Source organism: Corvus moneduloides, chromosome 3 (assembly GCF_009650955.1).
Source record: "Corvus moneduloides isolate bCorMon1 chromosome 3, bCorMon1.pri, whole genome shotgun sequence".
Taxonomy (NCBI): domain Eukaryota; kingdom Metazoa; phylum Chordata; class Aves; order Passeriformes; family Corvidae; genus Corvus; species Corvus moneduloides.
In genome coordinates this window covers 24,085,981-24,105,676 of record NC_045478.1, presented here as the reverse complement: position 1 = coordinate 24,105,676, position 19,696 = coordinate 24,085,981, and the positions used below count along the sequence as shown (strand labels likewise).

The following is a 19,696-nucleotide window of genomic DNA, read 5'->3' as shown; positions in this document are numbered from 1 at the left end:
ATTAATGGTTCACACTCATGGCAATTCACAGAAGGACTCTGTAGATTAGATGGGATAAAAAGGTATTTCTGCTAATAATTAACCTTCCTGGAGAGTTTATTAGTGAGAGTGTCAGGTGAATCCATAAATGAGTTCTTCTGAAGTACATTACTTCAACAGACTCACAATAAAGCAGGATATAGTGTTCATTCATTATAATGAATATACAGTCTTCATTTATTGGAGGCTTCACCTCACCAAATACCTAAGGTATGCATTAATCTGCTACCACACAGGTTTTGAAGTTTCAATGCCAAATTATATTGTAGATCTAGGCTCCAAATATATTCACTATGCAGTGTCAGTATCAATTCACACAATATCATGTCCCTTATAACTAGTTTAGATAAATACTACCTAAAAGCTATTAAAAAATATTAAATGCTGTGATTGAAAGTGCCAATAATAGTAAACAGAAAAGTGAAACTGTAACAACTGACAGTAATTAGGGAGAAAAAGTTTTAAGTGGTTTTCAAAAAACAACTCTGCACTATTATTACGTGTTTTAAAATTGTTAATTCTCTTCAGTATAGAAGATTATATATTTTTGAAATACTTTCTTTACATTGTTAACTTGAATTTTGATACAATTTGATATGCCGCTATCTGTATTTTATTAATTAAGCTAATATTGGTAAACTACAGTTTCTGTAACAGAATAGATTAATGTTCTGATTTTTCGCCTTTAGACAACTGAATGCAAGTTATATTTATTGGTTTTTTTTTTTGCCAGAGTTAATGTCTTCATAAGCAATAGTAAACATTTTTACATGATTGAGTATAAGTTGCAACTAAATCCTTCTTAAAATATCCATGTGAGAATTAAGAACTATATTACTATATTTGGTTTCCATGGTTCTCACTGCTTTGCATAGTCTTCACAAAAATAGTTAGGAAGCTGTTTTAATGAGTAGCCATGGATTTTCCTGTAGATACAAAAATGCTGCTAGCAAGGATTTTCTTGCTATTTTCTAAGTCCGTGAGAGACTTTTTCTCTCTCACAGAAGAGGTAGCAGAGTTATGTAAACAATGAAATACCTGCAGCCTTAAAAAGTCTTGTTTATAGTACAGTAGAAAAATATTTTGACAATGGATGTTTTAGGATTTTAGTCAATCACCCCAAGGGGTGGCTGATCCTTTGTCCAATTAGACTATGAAGAAAAAAGTCGATAAAAGAGTTTGTAAAACAATTAAATAAATCAATCTTGCTGCACAATTCCTGCCTGCTGGATCTTCTCTCCTCCTCCCTACAGCTGCAGGACACGGTAATATGCCTTAGGGCAATTTTTTTTTTTTTAGTATTTTCCCGATCTTCATGTTCTGAGAACAATCAGTGCAGTATTGGAATACTAATAGCCAGTTCATTTTTCTCATTTTGCCTTTGCCCACAGTGGGTGGAAAAGGCAGAGACCTTGTAAGTGTTCAGCACAATTGTCTCAGAACCTCTCCAAAGCAGCCTCCCTGGGGACTGCAGCACTTGTGTTTTAACATTTAAAAAAACCCATGACTGGGGAAGCAGTAATACAGTTTTTTCCCCTACTGATTCTGTTCATCTGCAGCAAGTGCAAATTCTGTAAATACTGAGTCAGTGGTACTATTTTGCAAAGCTTAACAGCTCTTATTGATAGAGTGGTTAGACAAACTAAGTACTGAAGATGCTGAATGTGGTGAAAGTGTGGAGTCCTTTATAAAAGTCTTGCATAGTACCTCTCTGGTTCATACCACTAATACTAGATGTTCACCTTCATGAGAACATTTCAGACATACAATTTTGATTAAAAACATAGACAAATAAAAATAATTGTAATATTTATTTTCCTAAATACCAAGTTTCAAATTTAGCTATGCCACTATTGTAGCAAAAAATGAGAAATGCATAAGAAAAAGAGTCTGAAAGACCCTTTGCAGAATCCATGTATTTGCATAAATTATAAAAATTCTAAGGACTGTGACATACCAACTGAAATGTAATGCTTCAGATTTTTGGTAGTAAGTTGAGGTAACCTTGTGTAAAGCCCCACTGACTTTTACTTTGGAAATGGAACACTTCAGGCTATTCAAAGGTGTTACACTCAAAGCCATTTAATAGGTCTCTGCTCATTTGGAATCCAGTGATAGAACCAATAACATACTAATGATGTTTTCAAATCATTCTACACTGAGCTTGAACATTTGCTTGTGAATTCTGCACAACTTGAAGGCAAAAGACATGGAAGAAGCTACTTATCTTTTAGTCAACAGCTAATCAGCCCTCTGATTTTCAGAGGTATTGCATGTCAGGTATTATTTCCCTGTGTTTCTTTTTGATTCATTTTTGCAATAAGTGATTAGGTAGAGGGGGAAGTATCCACGGAATTTATTTAAAATGGATACAGAGAATACCTGCACTGATAAGTTTTCTTCAGTAAAGATGGCTGCCTTTATATGTGCTCAGTTTGACAAAATGCAAAAAAATCCAATTATTTAATTTAAGATCTTAATTAGAAGAATGTGAAACTTCTAATGTCAATCTTTAGCTATTGAAAAAGTATCATTTGTAGTGGTCATGGATAGTAAGGGTGAATTTTAATACTTGCTAGGCCTTTCATTTTGTTAAGGCATGAAGTGATTGGTTAAACAATTTAAAATACAGCATTCAACAGCTACATAATTTATTTTTTCTGTGTAGAGGAAAGATACCAATAACATCAAATAAATAATCCAAATACATGTACTTCCAATAATTCATGCTTCATTTTGTAGGATTTATACTTCAGATACTTCAAACTGCAGTCACTGAGAAATGGACCTTTATTTTAAATTTTAAAAAAGCTTCATTCTTTGACAACTTCACTGTTCATAGTGCAATAATATTGTATGGAAAACAGCTTTGAAGTCTAAAAAATTACTGATATTACTGTACCAGAAATTCAATCAATTCAGTTGAATATTCAGTTGATACTCAATTGAAAATCACACACAGTGCTGCTTCATGAAATTCATGAAACAAAAAAAAAAAAAAAGAGATAGCCTAAGACAGTGTTATCTTCCATTAATCTTTGGTTTCAGAATATTATTGTCCTTTCTTTTCCTCATACCTTAAAGGTACAGGGTTTAGGGGAAGAGTCTATTATTTTTCATAGTCTTGAGGACATTCACTGAATCACAAAAGCTATAAAGTATGAGGTTATTTGAGAACATATTCTGCGATGGACAGGTGTAGTATATTATAGGCAATTGTGTGGAAAGGCCATTAGATATGTTGTCTTTATTGTTGTTAAAATTTTTATTATAATACCTCCTTAGAACCATGGATTGATTGTCTAAAAAGAAATTAAGACCATAAGTATGGCTAGAAAGATTGTTACTTCATTGTAGTTTACTTCTTCCTCTGTTTCTTTCTTTCCCCCACTTTATTTAGTTCCTTCAGATGTATTTTTTATAAATTCACTGTGGAAAGGGTTTTATGAATATTTAGGAAAAAGACAGCCTGCTACTCTTACTGTTGATTGGTTCAATACTACAAGCAGCAAAGTGAATGCCACATTCATCGAGACATCCAACATACAACTCAAACTATCAGGTAGGTTCAGAATTTGGTGTTAAAGAAGCCGTTCTTATAATTTTTTTTTTTTAATCTGTTCAGTTTTGATGCATTTTCATCCAAGTGGGAAATGAAACAAAAACTTTATATTTTCACTAAAAATAATTTTATTTTGCAAAAGGAAAAGTTTTTACATAATGGTCTGCACAGGCTTGTCTCACTTCATATGCAGTCACCCATCTATTTAAGCTATTATATTTCAAATAGATATTGAGGAAGGGTTTATTCATCTCAGGCTGTTGGATAGCATTGGTGTTTTGAACTCACAGGAAATGCTGAAGCAGCAGACAAAGTCTATATAGGCATATTAAGAATTGTATCATTGAATTAATCAATAGTGATTAATATCTACCTTTAAACAATGTGGTATTAATAATGGCATAGCATAAAATAGGCACAGATAATTAAATAACTTTGTAAATTATGCATACCTTACAAGCAACATCATGCATTCCTTTCTGCAAATCTAACTGTGAAGTTCCGATTTAGCCTCTCATCACAGTTATATTGAAAAGAACATTATCAGCTATCACTATCTTTTAAGGTCAAGAGTTTAGAGAGAATTGCAGTAGTTGGTTGCCAAACAGGAATTTTCTTTCACTGCACTACTGATATCTACTGTAGCAATATACTGTTGTGATGTCAGTAAAATCCATTTTTTTCCAAGTCAAGGAAATTCCAGGTAAGGACTTCTATCTGTATTCGGAATTACTGAAATACTGTATGAAGAGACAACTACTCATGCCCTGTTATTTATAAAATTGAACAGTACAAACCTATCTTTGCATGCTCTTATCAAATAGGATGAGTCAAAGGATGAGTTAAATAAGATACATCCATTACAGTACTTTAAATCTTGAGGTTTTCCCTGTTATGAAATTCTGTTATTACAGAACGTTTTCTTCAAACTCTTTTAGTTCTAAAGCAATATACTTAGATTTGAAGGGATACTTGAACAAACTGGTTGAAAATTTGTTTAAAAGGCATATCTTGCCTCCTTTATTTTAATAGGTGTTTACAAGAAGGAAGAAGCCCATTTGCTCTTGAAAGCTTTTCAAATTAAAGGACCTAGTGACATTTTTGTAAGCAAGTTTGAAAACGACAACTGGGCACTAGATGGTTATGTAAGTACCCAGGTTGCCATGGATAAAGATTGCTGAGATTAAGTTCTGAAGTAATTTGTGATTATCTATGTAACTGTGTCCATGTTTTTGTATTACAAATATGTAATCCAGCACTCTGAATGTCACCGTAGAGATTGGATTACCTTTTTCTTTCAAAAATATGTATACAAACTTCTATCTGCTGTACTTTGATTAGAATTTTTAGTTTATGAAAGAGAAGGGGGAATGAATCAGCATATTTTTGCCTTCCTTCCTTAGGTGGGAGTGAGAATTTTACCTTTAGAAATATTGTCCCTTTTTGGTTTGGTAAACAGTTTACTGTAACAAAAGTACACCTAACCTTGAAATAAAACAGTGTTGTTTTACTTTTTGGATTTCTTCTTTCTACCTCATGATACTTTCTGTGGAAAATAATTTTAAATCTGACAATTCAGCAGGCCTGTATACCTGCATACTCATTCAATTATGAGTACGTCATTTCAAGAATTTCAAAACCCAGCAATATACATTAGGTATTTTAAAATCATTCTGGGTGTTATTTTGAAACTCAGTTTAATACTGTTGCAAATAAATAAATTATTTAAAATAATAAATGTTGGATAAGCATAGAAAATTCACTAATATTTTAAAGGCTAAAAGTGAAAATCTGGGCTCCATATTATCTATTCTAAGTCAGAAAAAAAATTGCTAAACACTGTTATTTATTCATTTCAGAAATCTTTTTCTCTGTTTCAACATATTCTAGGTATCCTCAGGGCTTGAAAGAGGAGTTTTTACATATCAAGGAGATATACATGGAAAAGACTTTGGAAAATTTATGCTCCAAAGACAAGGTACATGCTTTCATAGATCTTTAATATGTATCATCTTTTGGGGTCTTGCAAGGATGAACTCAACAAATTACTCAGCTATCTAGCTGAAGTAGGCACGTTTATTTCACACTACACCTATTACAAAGCATAACCAAATATGCTTATTTGAAATATACAGCTCAAATCCTAATTTAACTCTGCTTAACATGTTACTATCATGTTTTCTAGTATAGCGACCTAATAAGTACAGGATGCTCTTAAAGAGAATGCCCTTCCAAGCAATTGCTTTTCATTTTGAAAGTACCAGGGATGTCATGCAATGCAAACACATTTCCTGCTTAAATGTATAAATTGTGGTCAGAGTCATATAAGACATTAAAAGGCCAGAATCAACCCTAATTTTGACAGTGTCATTTGGAGAATGCCTGTTGCTGGTGGATGTTTTCAGAATATATGTGTATTTCGACAGAATTTTACTTCACTGTCAAAAATATGAAATGAGTGTCTGAGGTATGTATTACAGCTATGGGCTCAAGTGCTCTAGCAGGTGGTGTAAAACTAGTTATTTTACTCATAAAATAGTTTTATCATAAAAACTAACAAAGCATTTACTCATAAAATATTTTGGCAAATACCAAGTGTAGGCACCTGCATTTCCTGATCCTGAAACTACTGCAAAGTGGTCAAAGCATGGTATATATATACATAAAAGTACTGGTCTAGGAAGAGGAGACAGCCTAGCCATTATGTCTATGGCAGACTGTATGTACATTTTATAAATTGCCTTGGTTCCATTAGCTTCTCTGGTGCTGTAACCAGTGCTCTTTAGAGTTCTGTCAAATCTTTGCTCTATTAACTACTGTAGTAGCAGTTATGCTGTGGATTTGCTCATCTTGGCCATCTCTCAAATTGCTAAGCATATTTAGTGACAAGTGGCAGAAACCCATCTCTTCAGAGCCCCAGCCTAAGAACTGCCAATTATTGAAGCTGAATACGAGTTCAGTCTTCGGAGTAAACTCTTGTGTGGGACAGGTTATTTGTCTGCCTCTACTTTCATGTAATCTTTACTACTGTAATATCTAAGCTGCTTTTGCTTTCTGATTTTAGCTATCACACTGTAAAAGTAGAGCATCGACATTTGTTCAAACATCTGTCTGTTAAGCAGCTTTTGGTGTCTTGAAACAGTAAGAATGTGGTTTGTTGTTTTTGTTTGGGGTGTCTGCGTGTATTTGCATTTGCTATTTTCTTAAGCAAGGTCAAAAAATATATCCATGGTTTGCCAGCTACCTAAAATAAAAGTTTGATTCTATGTGAAATTGATAACTCATGGGGGTAAATGAAAAGCAGAAAGTTAAACAGAGTTTTCCAGTGGATGTATTCTACAGTAGTGGAAAACATTGTCCATGTCACCCTTTAGAGCTGTAATATAAGAGCTCAGTTTCTATATTTCCAAGGCTAGTAAGGAGCTGGAGTGTCCAAATTACACCTGCATTTCTGAACTGAAGGCTTCTCATCTTCAGCTTTGACATCTTGGTAGAGAGCTCGCTGCAAATGCAGATACCCTCTCTTTTACAGGATTGCTAAATAGACACTGATTGTCTATAAATTGCTTATTCTCTGATGAAGAATCAACATCTAAAAGGAAACAGCAAATTTCCCTCTAGTACAGGTCATAATATTATATTCAAGGGTAACTTGCTTTGTTTTTTAAATCTATTCTGTTCATGAATATTCTGCTGAGACAATGATCTCATATATCCTCTCTCTGAAGACTTTAAATATTTCTGGGTTTTAAGTAAGTTAAATTATTTGTTGCCTTTACAGTAAGCCAAAAGTATATATAAACTGGTGCATACATAAAGCAATATGAAATTCTTCACCTGCAAGCATACTTCAAAGACAGCATTTGTGGAGGACTACTTGGTTAAGTGGGAAAGAGCAATGTATTAGGTGAATAATTTTCTGTGACACAATGCTAGAAAAAGACTGGTCTCAGTGTGTATCACAGGATATTCTGAGCTGGAAGGGACCCACAAGGATAATCAAGTATAACTCTTAAGTGAATGACTCATATGGCGATCAAACCCACAATGTTTGCAATATTAGAACTGTGCTCAAACTGAGTACACTCAGTCTGTTAGGTTATAGCAACTTGGTCTCTTAAGGCTGCAAGTCTATGGCTTGGTTCAGTTTCTGCAGCTGCTGAGTGCCTATGCCTCAACACTAAACTTCTAGAAGATGTTTATTCTAAAATCTTGTTCATCCCAGTCTGGACACTTCTTTTAAAATTGTATGAAAAGGTGACTTTGTGAGAAGAGAAACCTTCTTCACAAAATTACTATTTTCCCATATTTATTTTCTCTGGAGAAATACAATTACTAAACTCTCTTTCCTTTTTTTTTCCTCAAAGTACTTTTTTGACTTGTCTAGATTGACATAACATATATTAACAAAAAAACAAAATATGCATAATTAATTTGCATCTGTGTTATATTAGATCAATGGCTGTGGAATACACATTCATTACTTGAAATTAATCAACTCTTAAAAGTGTTGAATATCATGAGATGTGAATTTTAAATTTCACTCTATGAATCATCCTCTCCAGATCATTTCACACAACTTCCATCATTCATGAGGAAACCCAACATCTAAACAGGGTACTGAAAGCTCCAGAGTACAGAGCTATTGTGTGTTAGCTAAAGCACAAACAGATAGCTAGAGTAATGAGCTGTGAAACTATATGGTAACACACGTCTACACCTAATGAGGCACCTATCCAAAGAGCCTTTGCTATGCAGCAGGTTCAGTCAGGTGAAGAAGTTCCAGCCTATGTTGTTCCTTGGAAGCTGCTGATTTGCTTCCTTTGTGGGTATTTTTTTCTCTTAAATCCTTGACCTGCTAACCATCCTTGACTCAGAAATTACTCTTAGGTGTGTAATTCTACTTTTCTTTATCTTGCATGGGTTTTGCTGTCACACTTCTCTGACTTGAGCAGCATTTCTCTTAGTAAAACTGAGTCATGCTGTACTGATGCCAGTCAACTGAAACCCCGAGCTAGGAGTCAAAGGAGAAATGCATATGATAGATCCAAACAATGATAAGAAAATGTTCTTAATCACAGAATTATGGAATGGCTCGGGTCAGAGGGGCAGGGTTGCCACCATGAGATCAGGTTTCACAGTATTTTCTTTAAAAAAGTATTAATTTCTATTAGGTATAAATGGCAGTACTTATCAATCATCTCAAAAATAGAAGTACACAGCTTTTACATTAATGAATTCACTGTGAGTGTTATCAAAATTTGAATTCACCTGACTGCTGCTGTTTTAGGAGGCTAAAGCCCTTTTTTTATGTGAAATGTTAAAAGAAAACCAAAACCATTTATAATCTTACTGAATATCCCTCTATTAAATAACATTTCCCAGTGACAAAGTATGGTTGTTTTAATGAAAAGTAAACCAAATTATCTTTTGCATACCTTTTGTGTGTGTGTGTGTGTGTGTGTGTGTATTTAGGTATTTCCACTTTTCTGTTTACCTTAATTTGGGCCATACAATATGCCTTCCCATTTCTTATCATGATATTGCTGTCAGAAGAATGACAAAGTTCACCTCAGGATAATCACAAACAGCTCTGAAAATTATTATAAGTAGACCAGACCAAGTTGAAGTCTCATACATGACTAAAATTCAGGTTATGCAAAACTACCGTGAAGTTTCTTTTCCTAACAAAAAGTATATGCAGTGTACAGTCTGAAGCTGGTCAACACTTCTCTAGTTAAAGGTTGTAAACTTCAGTCAAAAATGTCAAGTTTTGTTACCTTAAGTGTGGTACTTCAAAAACTGTAGAGATACAGAATATATGATTACTTCCACTAGGATTTTTGAGTAAAGTATTAAATGTGAATCAGTTATCTAACATAGATAACTTAAAATAAATTCTTTAAGTGTAAATTTGTGCCTGCTTTTAAATGTTGAGTTACACAACATTTTTTTAAATTAACTAAATGTACCAAAAATTTCAGACCAAGAATTTTTTATTATGAATTTTATAATTTTTCTGCTACTTGTACATTAAAATGTATCTATCCTATGTGGCATGATAATAGCTTTGAGATAGTAGCTTTGAGATATAAGTTAAGACTTCATTGATCACATATATTTCTGTTTTGAAATTTATATAAGAGTTTGAATAATAATTCCAGATTTTTGTTGCTGTAAGTTGACTTCAATGAATTTGATCATTACTGTATTTTTTATTAATTACTCCAAATAATTGGAAAAACAGCATGTGATTGTGGTGGTAAAGGATGAAGAAAGTGATAACTGCATGTGTTTGTTTTTTTTTTTTTTTAAGTCTGTCACTTCTTCTAACCAATAAAAAACATTCAAATTAATATTTCTGAAACTTTTATTAACTGTTGGAGCTACCTTAGTTTGTCTGTCTTTAATTTAGATAGGTTGGAGAATGTCCAGTACATGTACAATACAGTACAAATACATAACTTTATGCCAAGGTTATTTCCACAGTTTGAATTTTGGGACAAATACTGAATTACTAAATCCCAAAGATTTTTATAAAATTGTTGTATTCTAAAACAGTTCAATGTTAAGATATTCCAGGGTAGTGTGACAAAGCTCATAATGTGATCCCAACTGCCACAATAATGTTTATTAATTTGAAAATGTTTTCCTTCATCAGTTCTGCAGAGAAATATGTAGAGAAGTCTAAAAGGTGACAGAAGATTAAGACAGTGAAAAAGATAGTAGTACAATATTTTGTCATATTTTAAACAATCAAATGTGGTAATACTGAAATTCCTAGGGAGGTTGACTTCATTTTAAAGGCCACTGAGTTACTTCCTAAAACTTAATACATTTTTTAAAGTTAAATGCAAAATGTGTTATAATATTAACAGTTGAAATATCTAAGGTTTAAAGATATCTCACAGGACAAAAATTTATCTCATTTGTCTTTTGCATTGAGCTTAAACTGCAAAAATCATACAATCATAGAATGTTTTGGATTGGAAGGGTCCTTAAAGATCATCTAGTTCCAAGCCCCCTGCCATGGGCAGGGATGCTAGTCACTAGATCAGGTTGCCAGTGCCCCATCCAATCAGGCCTTGAACATTTCCTGGGATCAGAGGAGAATTGTTGCTTTTTTCTCTGTTTTTTTCTTTTCTCAGTTTTCGAACATAGTTGGATGTTTTAGTAGACTGGTGAAATTAGCATAGTGGCCATGTCTCTGCTATATAATTGGTTTGCAGTAGAGTCCTAAAAAGACTGATCGATGCTGTTGCTATCAATGAGGGAGTTGTGATGTTTGCAACACTGTACTGGTGGTTTGGAGCATTTCTTAGAGGCAAACAGAAGTGTCTCCTGTTCTTCTCCACTCTCAAAAGCAATAATATCCCAGAGTAGCAAACACAGTTATCTGTCCAAGTCCCACCCTCTCTGTACATTCCTTCTGTCCTAGTCTTTCTTCCTTGAATAAGATCTATATTGCTTTCTAAAGAGCTGTGAGTTCTAACCAGCAACACGGCATTGGGTCTCAAAAAACATGTTTTTCTATAAAATTTTCTGTATTTTTCATCATAAAACTGTCTTTCATCCTTCACAATTTGAATTGCCAAGGTGGTTAACTATTAAAGCAATTTAGCAATGTGTCTTTTTATACTGATGAAAAAACGTGTTCTGCAAAATGCCTTACAGTCCAGGTTATCTGCCTGTGCACAACAGGAGCCCGGCGAGGCCATGCCACAGGCCACTGCATTTGCATTGTGTGCACTCAGTTCTACCCTAGTGCAAACACAGCTGCCAGAGGGACATGAATACAGGTGCAGACTTGGGGGGGCTACTGAGCTGAGCAGGACCACTGTGTTTTATTGCAGTCACCTCAGTTTTCCCTTCCTTGTTCATGTTTATTGTGGGCTTGCATTGCTTGTTGTTTCCAAACTGAATATTAAGACTGCTGGAATACAGTACGTTTGCAGGATTCATTTGTTTTTCAGAAGTTATATGGCTTAACCTTTTTAAATTGACTCATGACCAAAATTATTTTACTTGCTGAGTAGTATTTTCAAATCATTTTTATATTTATTGATATATCATGAAGTGGTATTAATATTTATATTGTGATGCTGCATGCTGTTTATTTCAAGTTTTTAAATAGAATTATTTCATCAAGACACCATCTTCTTTAACTCTTGAATAAAAGGAACACCATTAAATAGATAACATGGGAATTTTATTTCTCCCCATAAATAATGTGGAAATTGTATTTCTGCCCCTTTTGTTTCATTTCAGGTCCTTTAAGTGCAGACACAGACCTTTCAAATCACTATTATGGTACAAACAGCAGTTCGGTTGCAGCTGCCATCCTGGTACCATTCTTTGCTCTAATATTATCAGGGTTTGCATTTTACCTCTACAAACACAGGTATTGTAAATTTTATTTATTCAATAACTTAATAAGCTTTTTGGTTTGATTTCGATAGGTAGCTAGAGAACACAATGCTAAAAGCTTTTAAGAATATCTTTGCTCTAGAAAGAAAAACATTTCTAGGTATTCCCATGAAGGAGTTCAGTGCAGGGCAGTTCTTAATGGTGTACATTTTGAAAAATGAGTTGCTCTGTTAAGGAGCAAAGACCTATCAACCTTCTTGGTTTGTTAGGCTGAATCAGATTGAAATCTGAGGTCACATGTTCTATTTTTTCATTTTATTGCTTTATTAAATTGAATTTATGCAACTTCTTTCAAAAAGTTTATCAGTATTAATTATACAAGCTGAAAAATCCATAAATCCCATGAGGGAACAGCCCATAATGAGACTACTTACAGTATGTGCTGAGTCAGCTAGTGGTTACTATTAGAATTGGCACCACTTAGGTCATATGAAACTTTTACATGTCACTAGATAGTAGAATAAATCCAACAACGTTGTCTGAAATTTGGTTTAAAGCCTGATATCTGTGTATCTTCTGAAAATGTTTTCATTCTGAGAACTATTTGCAAAATAGTTTTTAACAGGAACATGCTTTTTAAACTTTTGTTCTATAATCATGATACCAAGAGTATTTTGCAACTGCAGGAAATCACATACACACTGAAGTCCACCACTGCCCTACAATGCAGTAGACTGTCTGCCTACTTCAGCATTAGATGATTTGGGAAAAGCAAATTGCCATGAGGCTTGAACCTGTGAGCTCCAGTTAAAATCATCCATGTCCTGAAATGCAGTATAGCCTTTTGTTGAAAAAAACTGCTCAGGGAGAGCTGTGAACTATGTCTTCAAACGTGTCATTGTAAGATGCCTTTCTGATGCCTACAGGTCTACATTTTCAGACAGCTCCTGTTCTGCAGTTCCTGTTCAGGCATTCCAATCAGAAGAAGAAATGCAATGAAAATGGAATATTGCTTAGAAAGAGGAGGCAAACTCATAAAAAAAATTATATCGTGACATAGGGGTATATTTTGTAGTTTATGCTATGAAATTTATAATGCCCTTCATGAGTAGTAGGAATAATGTATTTATTTAAGAGAGATAAAACTCGTTCTTTAGACAAGCAGCTGTAATCCCTCTGTTATCGGTATCTCTGGTACAGCATTGCAGTTCTGCCTAATTTAAATGCATTATACTTGAAAAAGGAGATGTTCCTCATAACTTACTATTTCAAAGAATATTCTTCCTTTTCTTCTATTTTCAATGAATTTCTTCCATTAAACCACAGTTTTTAGAGGGGATATCAGTGTCATATTACCATCAAAAAATTAACAAGTGGACTAGTGATGTAAAGTAACTTTAGGTCAAACTTTATTCTTTTCAAAAGAAAGGCTGTTCCAATAGAAAGAGAAAAGAATCTCTAAGTTTTGAAGGGACTTTCTTGAAATTACATTAATGATCAGAATAACAACATGAAATTTTCAAAATGACGCAATAATAGTTATGTCCCTAGAGGTTCTCTATAACAGAGAATTTGAATGTCTTAGGATAAAATTGTATGCTTCTGCTGTGCGTATCTCAGACTAAAATCATCTAATTAGAACCAAGGTTGTTAAATCTCTTTTACACAGTTGTACCTTTTATCTGGCAGACAGGGATTACTTAAGAATGAAGACTGCATCTCTATCTTTCTGAGCAAAATTAAAATATATTAACTTACTTATACTTAGGAAAGCTCCTAGTTAACTTCTAAAATGCTCTAGTAGTTATAAAATTAAAATATACAGAAAAGACATATTTATGAGTAACAGAACTATTTGCATATTGTCAATTTCCATTAGTGATATCTTTCGATGATAGCTTTCCCTGTCTGCTATCCAAAACAGAATAATTTTATAAGAAGAATTTGATTTTCAAGAGCCCTTTTCTGAAGTTATATAATGATATTCTAAATTGTTTTACATTTATTAAGCACCAAGCACTTACATTTTGCATTCTTTTATTTCCTTTATTGCCCTATTACAATTACATGTATAAAACAATAAACTGATCCTCCTTATTATATTTCTTTAGATACTTCTAGATACTAAGAGATTTAAGGTATTTACAAAATAGTAAAATATAATTCCATAGGATATCACTTTACTGGATAAATCAGAAAATCTGCACAATTCTGGTTTATTTTTCATTTAATTATTGGCTTAATATGTTCTTGAAATTTTGATATCTCCTTCATGGTGAAAAAACTATCAAAAATAAAAGACTGGTTACTTTCAGTATCATTTGATGCTGAATTGTCAACATTTATGTGAATATCACGATTTGATCAATCTGATTAAATGTGTTTGGACAAGGTATTTAGTAGTGTTTATTGTTGGCAGTATTTATGGAGGTAGACAGACATGCTGTGGGAGATCTATCTGGAATAACTGGAGTTGCAGACGCTTACCCAAAGGTTACTACCACTAGCAGTGCAAGATATTCTGGACACTTGCTGTTGTATGTTGATGGAGTGGAAACATTCAAATGTTTATTTAAGGGTTCCGAATGATAATTTCCTGTCTTTTTTTTTCCCCAGAACAAGACCAAAAGTACAGTACAATGGATATGCTGGACACGAAAACAGTAATGGACAAGCTTCATTTGAAAATCCCATGTATGACACAAACTTAAAACCCACAGAGGCAAAGGCTGTGAGGTTTGATACGACTCTGAACACAGTTTGTACAGTGGTATAGCCTTCAGTGCCCAATATGACTGATTCATAGCCATACCTCTGATGGACAAGCAGTAATTCCTTTGGTGCCATATACCAGTTTCCCTTCTCTTGGCTTTGCTGCTGTAATCTTTAACATCTTCTGTCAGCCTACATGCAGCTAAATTTTCTGGTAAAAACGTGTCAGTCTTCGGGGGATCAGACAAAGAATATTTTTTCATCTTAAAGTTGGATCAAAATGCCTGGCTGCATCTGCTTCAAATCAAGGCACACTTTAAGGAAGACTGCCAAGTCATGCCAATTTGTCATATTTAATGCCTCAGACTTTCATATTTGTATGCGGCTGGATGCCTTTCAATGCATTCTTCTGGGCACTTGGATAAATCCTTTGAGTACTGTGACAAATGATAGCACCAGAGATTATCCCCGGGAATATTCTGAAGAAATAAAGCTCTCTTGAAGGAGTAGACAGCCTTTCTTGAGGTTGCATACACCTGCAAATGCTTTACCATTGAAATCTTGCTAAAATTAGGGAAACTTACAGTGTATTTCATTCATAGGGCAGTTTTGCCAATTCCCCAATCAACCGTGAATATTGCAAAATGTTAATGCACAATTTTTTTGCACTAGGGTGTAATGGCTGACTGAGTAAGATACTGGTGAAAATATACAGGGTTTCTATACACTGACCATTGTATATAGACATTAACTCACTCTTTGCCAAGCAAAACATTCCACAATAAATTTACTTGGAATATTAAATTGAGCCCCATGCTTAGCACAGGTTAAAATCTCGTGCAACAGAGGATAATGTTTCTTCTGTCAATTCTTGACTAAATTTCATTGTAAACATGATTACAAGTCACTGGAGACTTTCAACCAGAACAAGAGCCCATTTCTAAGAAATTTTCATTGCCACTATTGTTTTCTTTTGAAATCAGTCATCAATCACCACTGTCAGTATCATACTATTTAACAGCAGGGGGGTTAGCAGCTATTGCTGCTTGCCGTGTACAAATGTGAATAGTAATTTATTTTAGATAGCTCATAAAGCCTGTGAGCCTGTGCTCATAATACAGTCTTCCCTTTTGCATTTTTTTTCCATTTTTCCTTTAATATGACATCATTTTCTGATGTTACATGGAACTAAACCACATTACAGTAGCATATATAAATCCAGTGCAACTTGTTTATAACAAGTTGTCATTCAGTTTCTACTTGGAACAAAGAGAAATATTCAACTATCTTTGCTTTCTGTTTATTTTAAAATTTTTTAAACACACTACTTACTGCTTTTGTACTTACACAGTTTGACAGAGACATTTATACATATAAAGGTTGAGTAATCATTAACATTTGCATAAATTAGAGGTATTATTGAATGGGAACAAACAAAAATGCCATTGGGCAGATTAACGAAATTGAGTTTTAAAATAGGGAAATGATAGTAAATAATGAAGCAAAATCTGGTTTTAGACATACACATTGAGTTCAAAACACAGGAAAGTTGTTTTGCTTTTCTTCTAATTTAGGGCTGGTTTTTTTGATGCTGTTGTTTTGTTTTAATTTTCTGAATTTCAAAATATGCTAATGTCCAGTTGCTATCAATGCCTGTTGAAAAGTTTTTCTGAACTCCATATGTGTGTAGGTCTGGCTGTTATACACAAAACAAAAAGGTAAAATAAGCCCAGTAACAGGTTTTTCAGCTAATGTTGCAGAACACAATGAAAATTTCGAAGGTAATGGTCAGCTTAACAACTACATTTGTTAGATGAAAAATACCAGCAATATAATACAGTATTGTAGGGCCTCCAGCTGTTACATTCTTCATATGAGCAAGAAACTCTGAAGAAAATTTAATAAATAATCCTTTCCAGTCAGTTCCTTGTTCATTTTGTTAGTAGTTTTTGGCTTTCTTTTTTGTTTGTTTCTGAAGTTATTGTGCAGTAAGTTTCATTTATCTGTCCCATCTCAGAGCCCTTCATGTTTCCTGAGAAATAACAGTCATCAGATTAAAGTTGTTGTCTTGATCTTCTCCCACATAGAGGAAGTTGCTTGGCAAATGAAGAGCTTTTGTAGGAAGAGTGGGCTAGGGAGGGAAGCTGTTTTCTGAGTTGAGTTTCTGACAGGTGTTCAAAATTGACATTATTGTATTAAAAATCCTTCTGTAGTAGCAATGGCAGAAAAAAAATGGAGTTTTGAAAACAAAATACCTAGCTATTATTGATGTTTTCTACTCCTCTCATTACAGTGTATTCTTCAGTGCCCTATCTCACTATGACCGCCAAGGAATGTGTTGGAGGATAAAAGAGAACAGTTAAATGATTTGATCTTTTGTATTAGAGAGCCCAGATTCCGTGAATCCATTATTCAGTGGTTCGTTTTGGGAGGTAATGTAATGACTGCTTATCCTGAGTGAGTGTTCTTTGATCAGGGACACTCAAAAGGAACACACTGACAAATTATCCTAAGAAGTTTGCTTTTAGTGTTGATTAAACAGGAGCTTCATGTTGGAACCCAAGTAAAACAAAAGTATTGTAGCTTAATCAGTTCTGTCCATGCCTTTCAAATTCCTCTCCTTCTCCGCTATGTTTGAGTCTTCTGTTCAGGTTGGATCTCCTTCTCCTGACGTTATTATACAGAGGACTGTGTATGCCTGCACTTATATATGGTGCTTCTACGGAGTGAGACTCTAAAGATGTTGTGCAGTGGCTGGGTAATGGCAGCCAGGAAATCTTTTTTTTGAGATTATATGCAGAAGACTTTTCCCCCAGCGTTGACCAGATCATTATGACAGGCTAATAATACATGCTCTATATTTTTTTTAAAAAACAGGTTATGTGCTTCAAAGCTGTTAAAAACTGCTGCTTGTATCACACATCTTGCCTTTCTCCAGGCTAGCTGCAATAATTTTTTTTCTTGTGTAAAATATTTTGTAAACAAAAAAAGCCGTTATTAAAAAAATAAAAAAAAAAAAAAGGTGGGAGGGTGAGGGCGGGGGAACTGGGGAGAACGCCGACATTATGATCAAGTCAATCTAATTTTCATTCCCACTATTCCATTCCGCCATTTCACTACATGCTGCTGTGACATGAAGTAGGTGCAAAAGAACTTTTTGTACAGAGATATATTTTTTATGAAGAATTTGTAAAATTATTAAATATGCTGTACTTTTTTGATTAATGTAGGTAAATTGTTAAAAATAAATGTTTTTACAATAAAAAAAAAATTGTAATTTTCCCAATAATGTAAAATTTACCATCTTTAGCTGATTTTCAGTTCTGATCCTATTACACTTGTATTAATATTAAAGTGGCCTGTTAAAAATAAACAGTATTCTCTTTGGAAAAAAAAAGAAACAAACATAAAAGACTGTAATATAGCCTGTGCAATGCCACCTACCTTGAAAGCAAAATCAGAGTTCTAATTAAATATTTAATTTTAGATTTTCATCTATTGTGTGACCTATTCTTATCAACTTTGTTCCTTCTATTTCCTTTTATGCTTTTAAATATCAGATACAGATTTTTCATTACATAATGTTTCAATAGAATCTTAATCTTGTCATTTTATGTTCCCAAGCATTATGTAAAATGGAAAAAAAATTCAGGTGCTGTCTAGTGAGATGGGATTTACCTCCCATTATGTTACCAATTCAGATTTTAAAATGAGACTTAAGCTATTTGGTGGGTTTATAAAAAAATAACTGGTTTATTCTTTCACAAGCCTGCATCCAACCCATGAAACTGACGGATAATGTGGAGCCAGAGGTATTTCGAATTTTAACATCTGAGAGCTAGGTCTTCAAATGTACATACTTCAGATGAAATAAAAATGCTTTTTAAAATGCTTTTATACATAAAGATAGCCACATATATATATTAGTATTTTCAGAATCAATATATGAAATTCTAAACACTTCTTAAAATATTTTAGTGTGTATTCATATTTTAAAAAATAGAATTTATTTACTTGTTGACAGCTTAACAAAGAGTCAGTCTTCAAGAACATTCTACCCATTATTCCTTTGGGAAACAGTGGTAGTATATGAGCATGGTTCACTTTTAGAAAACACTAGGATATGCGCATGTCCTTGTTGCCTTTCTCATCTTCACAATCTGTCCTTCTGGTGGTATCTTATAAACAGGTGTTAAAAGTTCCCATCTCTCACAAGGATCTGACCATCCTTCTCACACTAAGCCATAAACTGTAATCACTAACACTATCAGTGTAGATATTGAGGCTCTATCTGACAGGGAGTCATGATTTTTACTTCTTCTACAAACAGGAGTCTAAATATGCTAAACAAATGACCTATTGATCTTTTCACTATTGCCAAATTGCAGTGGCAGCTTTTAAAAATTATTTCCCCTTATGATCTATTGGAAAATGTAGCATAGTATATCTAATTTCAGATTCTACAGAAACCATTCATAGAAAAGAGATATTTTCTGGGTGTTGAGGATACAGTTATGTAAGAGCCACTCTCAATTGAATGTGTAAAGAATGAATGTACTTTTTTTCCAGCTGGCATCTACTATCTTTGTAGCAGCAGTGAGTTCATAAACAGTATCAAAGCATAACTATTGGTATGATTTACTCAAAATGGAAAATGCTTTTTTTTAAAGCTGCTTATAATTTCAAAATCCAATAAACTACATTAAATACTCTGCTGCCTGCTCTAGCACGATTACTAACTTGAAACCACAGGACCTTGATGTCACATGCTTGAGAGAACTGGGGTCGAAAGGTGAAAGAAGAAGGTCTTATGCAGGATACTGCCTTTAAATAAGTCAAATAAATTGCTTTTAAGCATGTATCTGTAATGCACAAAAAGAAAACAATAAACCAATCATAGAATAATAGAATCTTAGAAGGGCCTAGGTTGATAAGGCCCTTAAAGATCATATAGTCCCTGCCATGTGCAGGGACACCTTATATGCTTTAGGGATTCAACCCAAAGGCCCTTATTTT

At 33.8% G+C, this 19,696-nt stretch overlaps 1 protein-coding gene across 2 annotated transcripts in view; it reads left to right on the top strand.

The window, feature by feature from the left end:
- CSMD1 (CUB and Sushi multiple domains 1) overlaps positions 1–18,174 on the top strand; it is a 1,116,713-nt gene extending 1,098,539 nt beyond the window's left edge. For both annotated transcript variants that reach the window (XM_032104597.1, XM_032104596.1), the window contains 5 exons: positions 3,440–3,601; positions 4,634–4,746; positions 5,492–5,579; positions 11,870–12,002; positions 14,585–18,174. In XM_032104597.1, coding sequence (XP_031960488.1) covers positions 3,440–3,601; positions 4,634–4,746; positions 5,492–5,579; positions 11,870–12,002; positions 14,585–14,744 — 656 coding nt within the window. In that variant the 3' untranslated portion in view covers positions 14,745–18,174. The remainder of the gene's footprint in view (positions 1–3,439; positions 3,602–4,633; positions 4,747–5,491; positions 5,580–11,869; positions 12,003–14,584) is intronic.
- Positions 18,175–19,696: the final 1,522 nt, after the last annotated feature.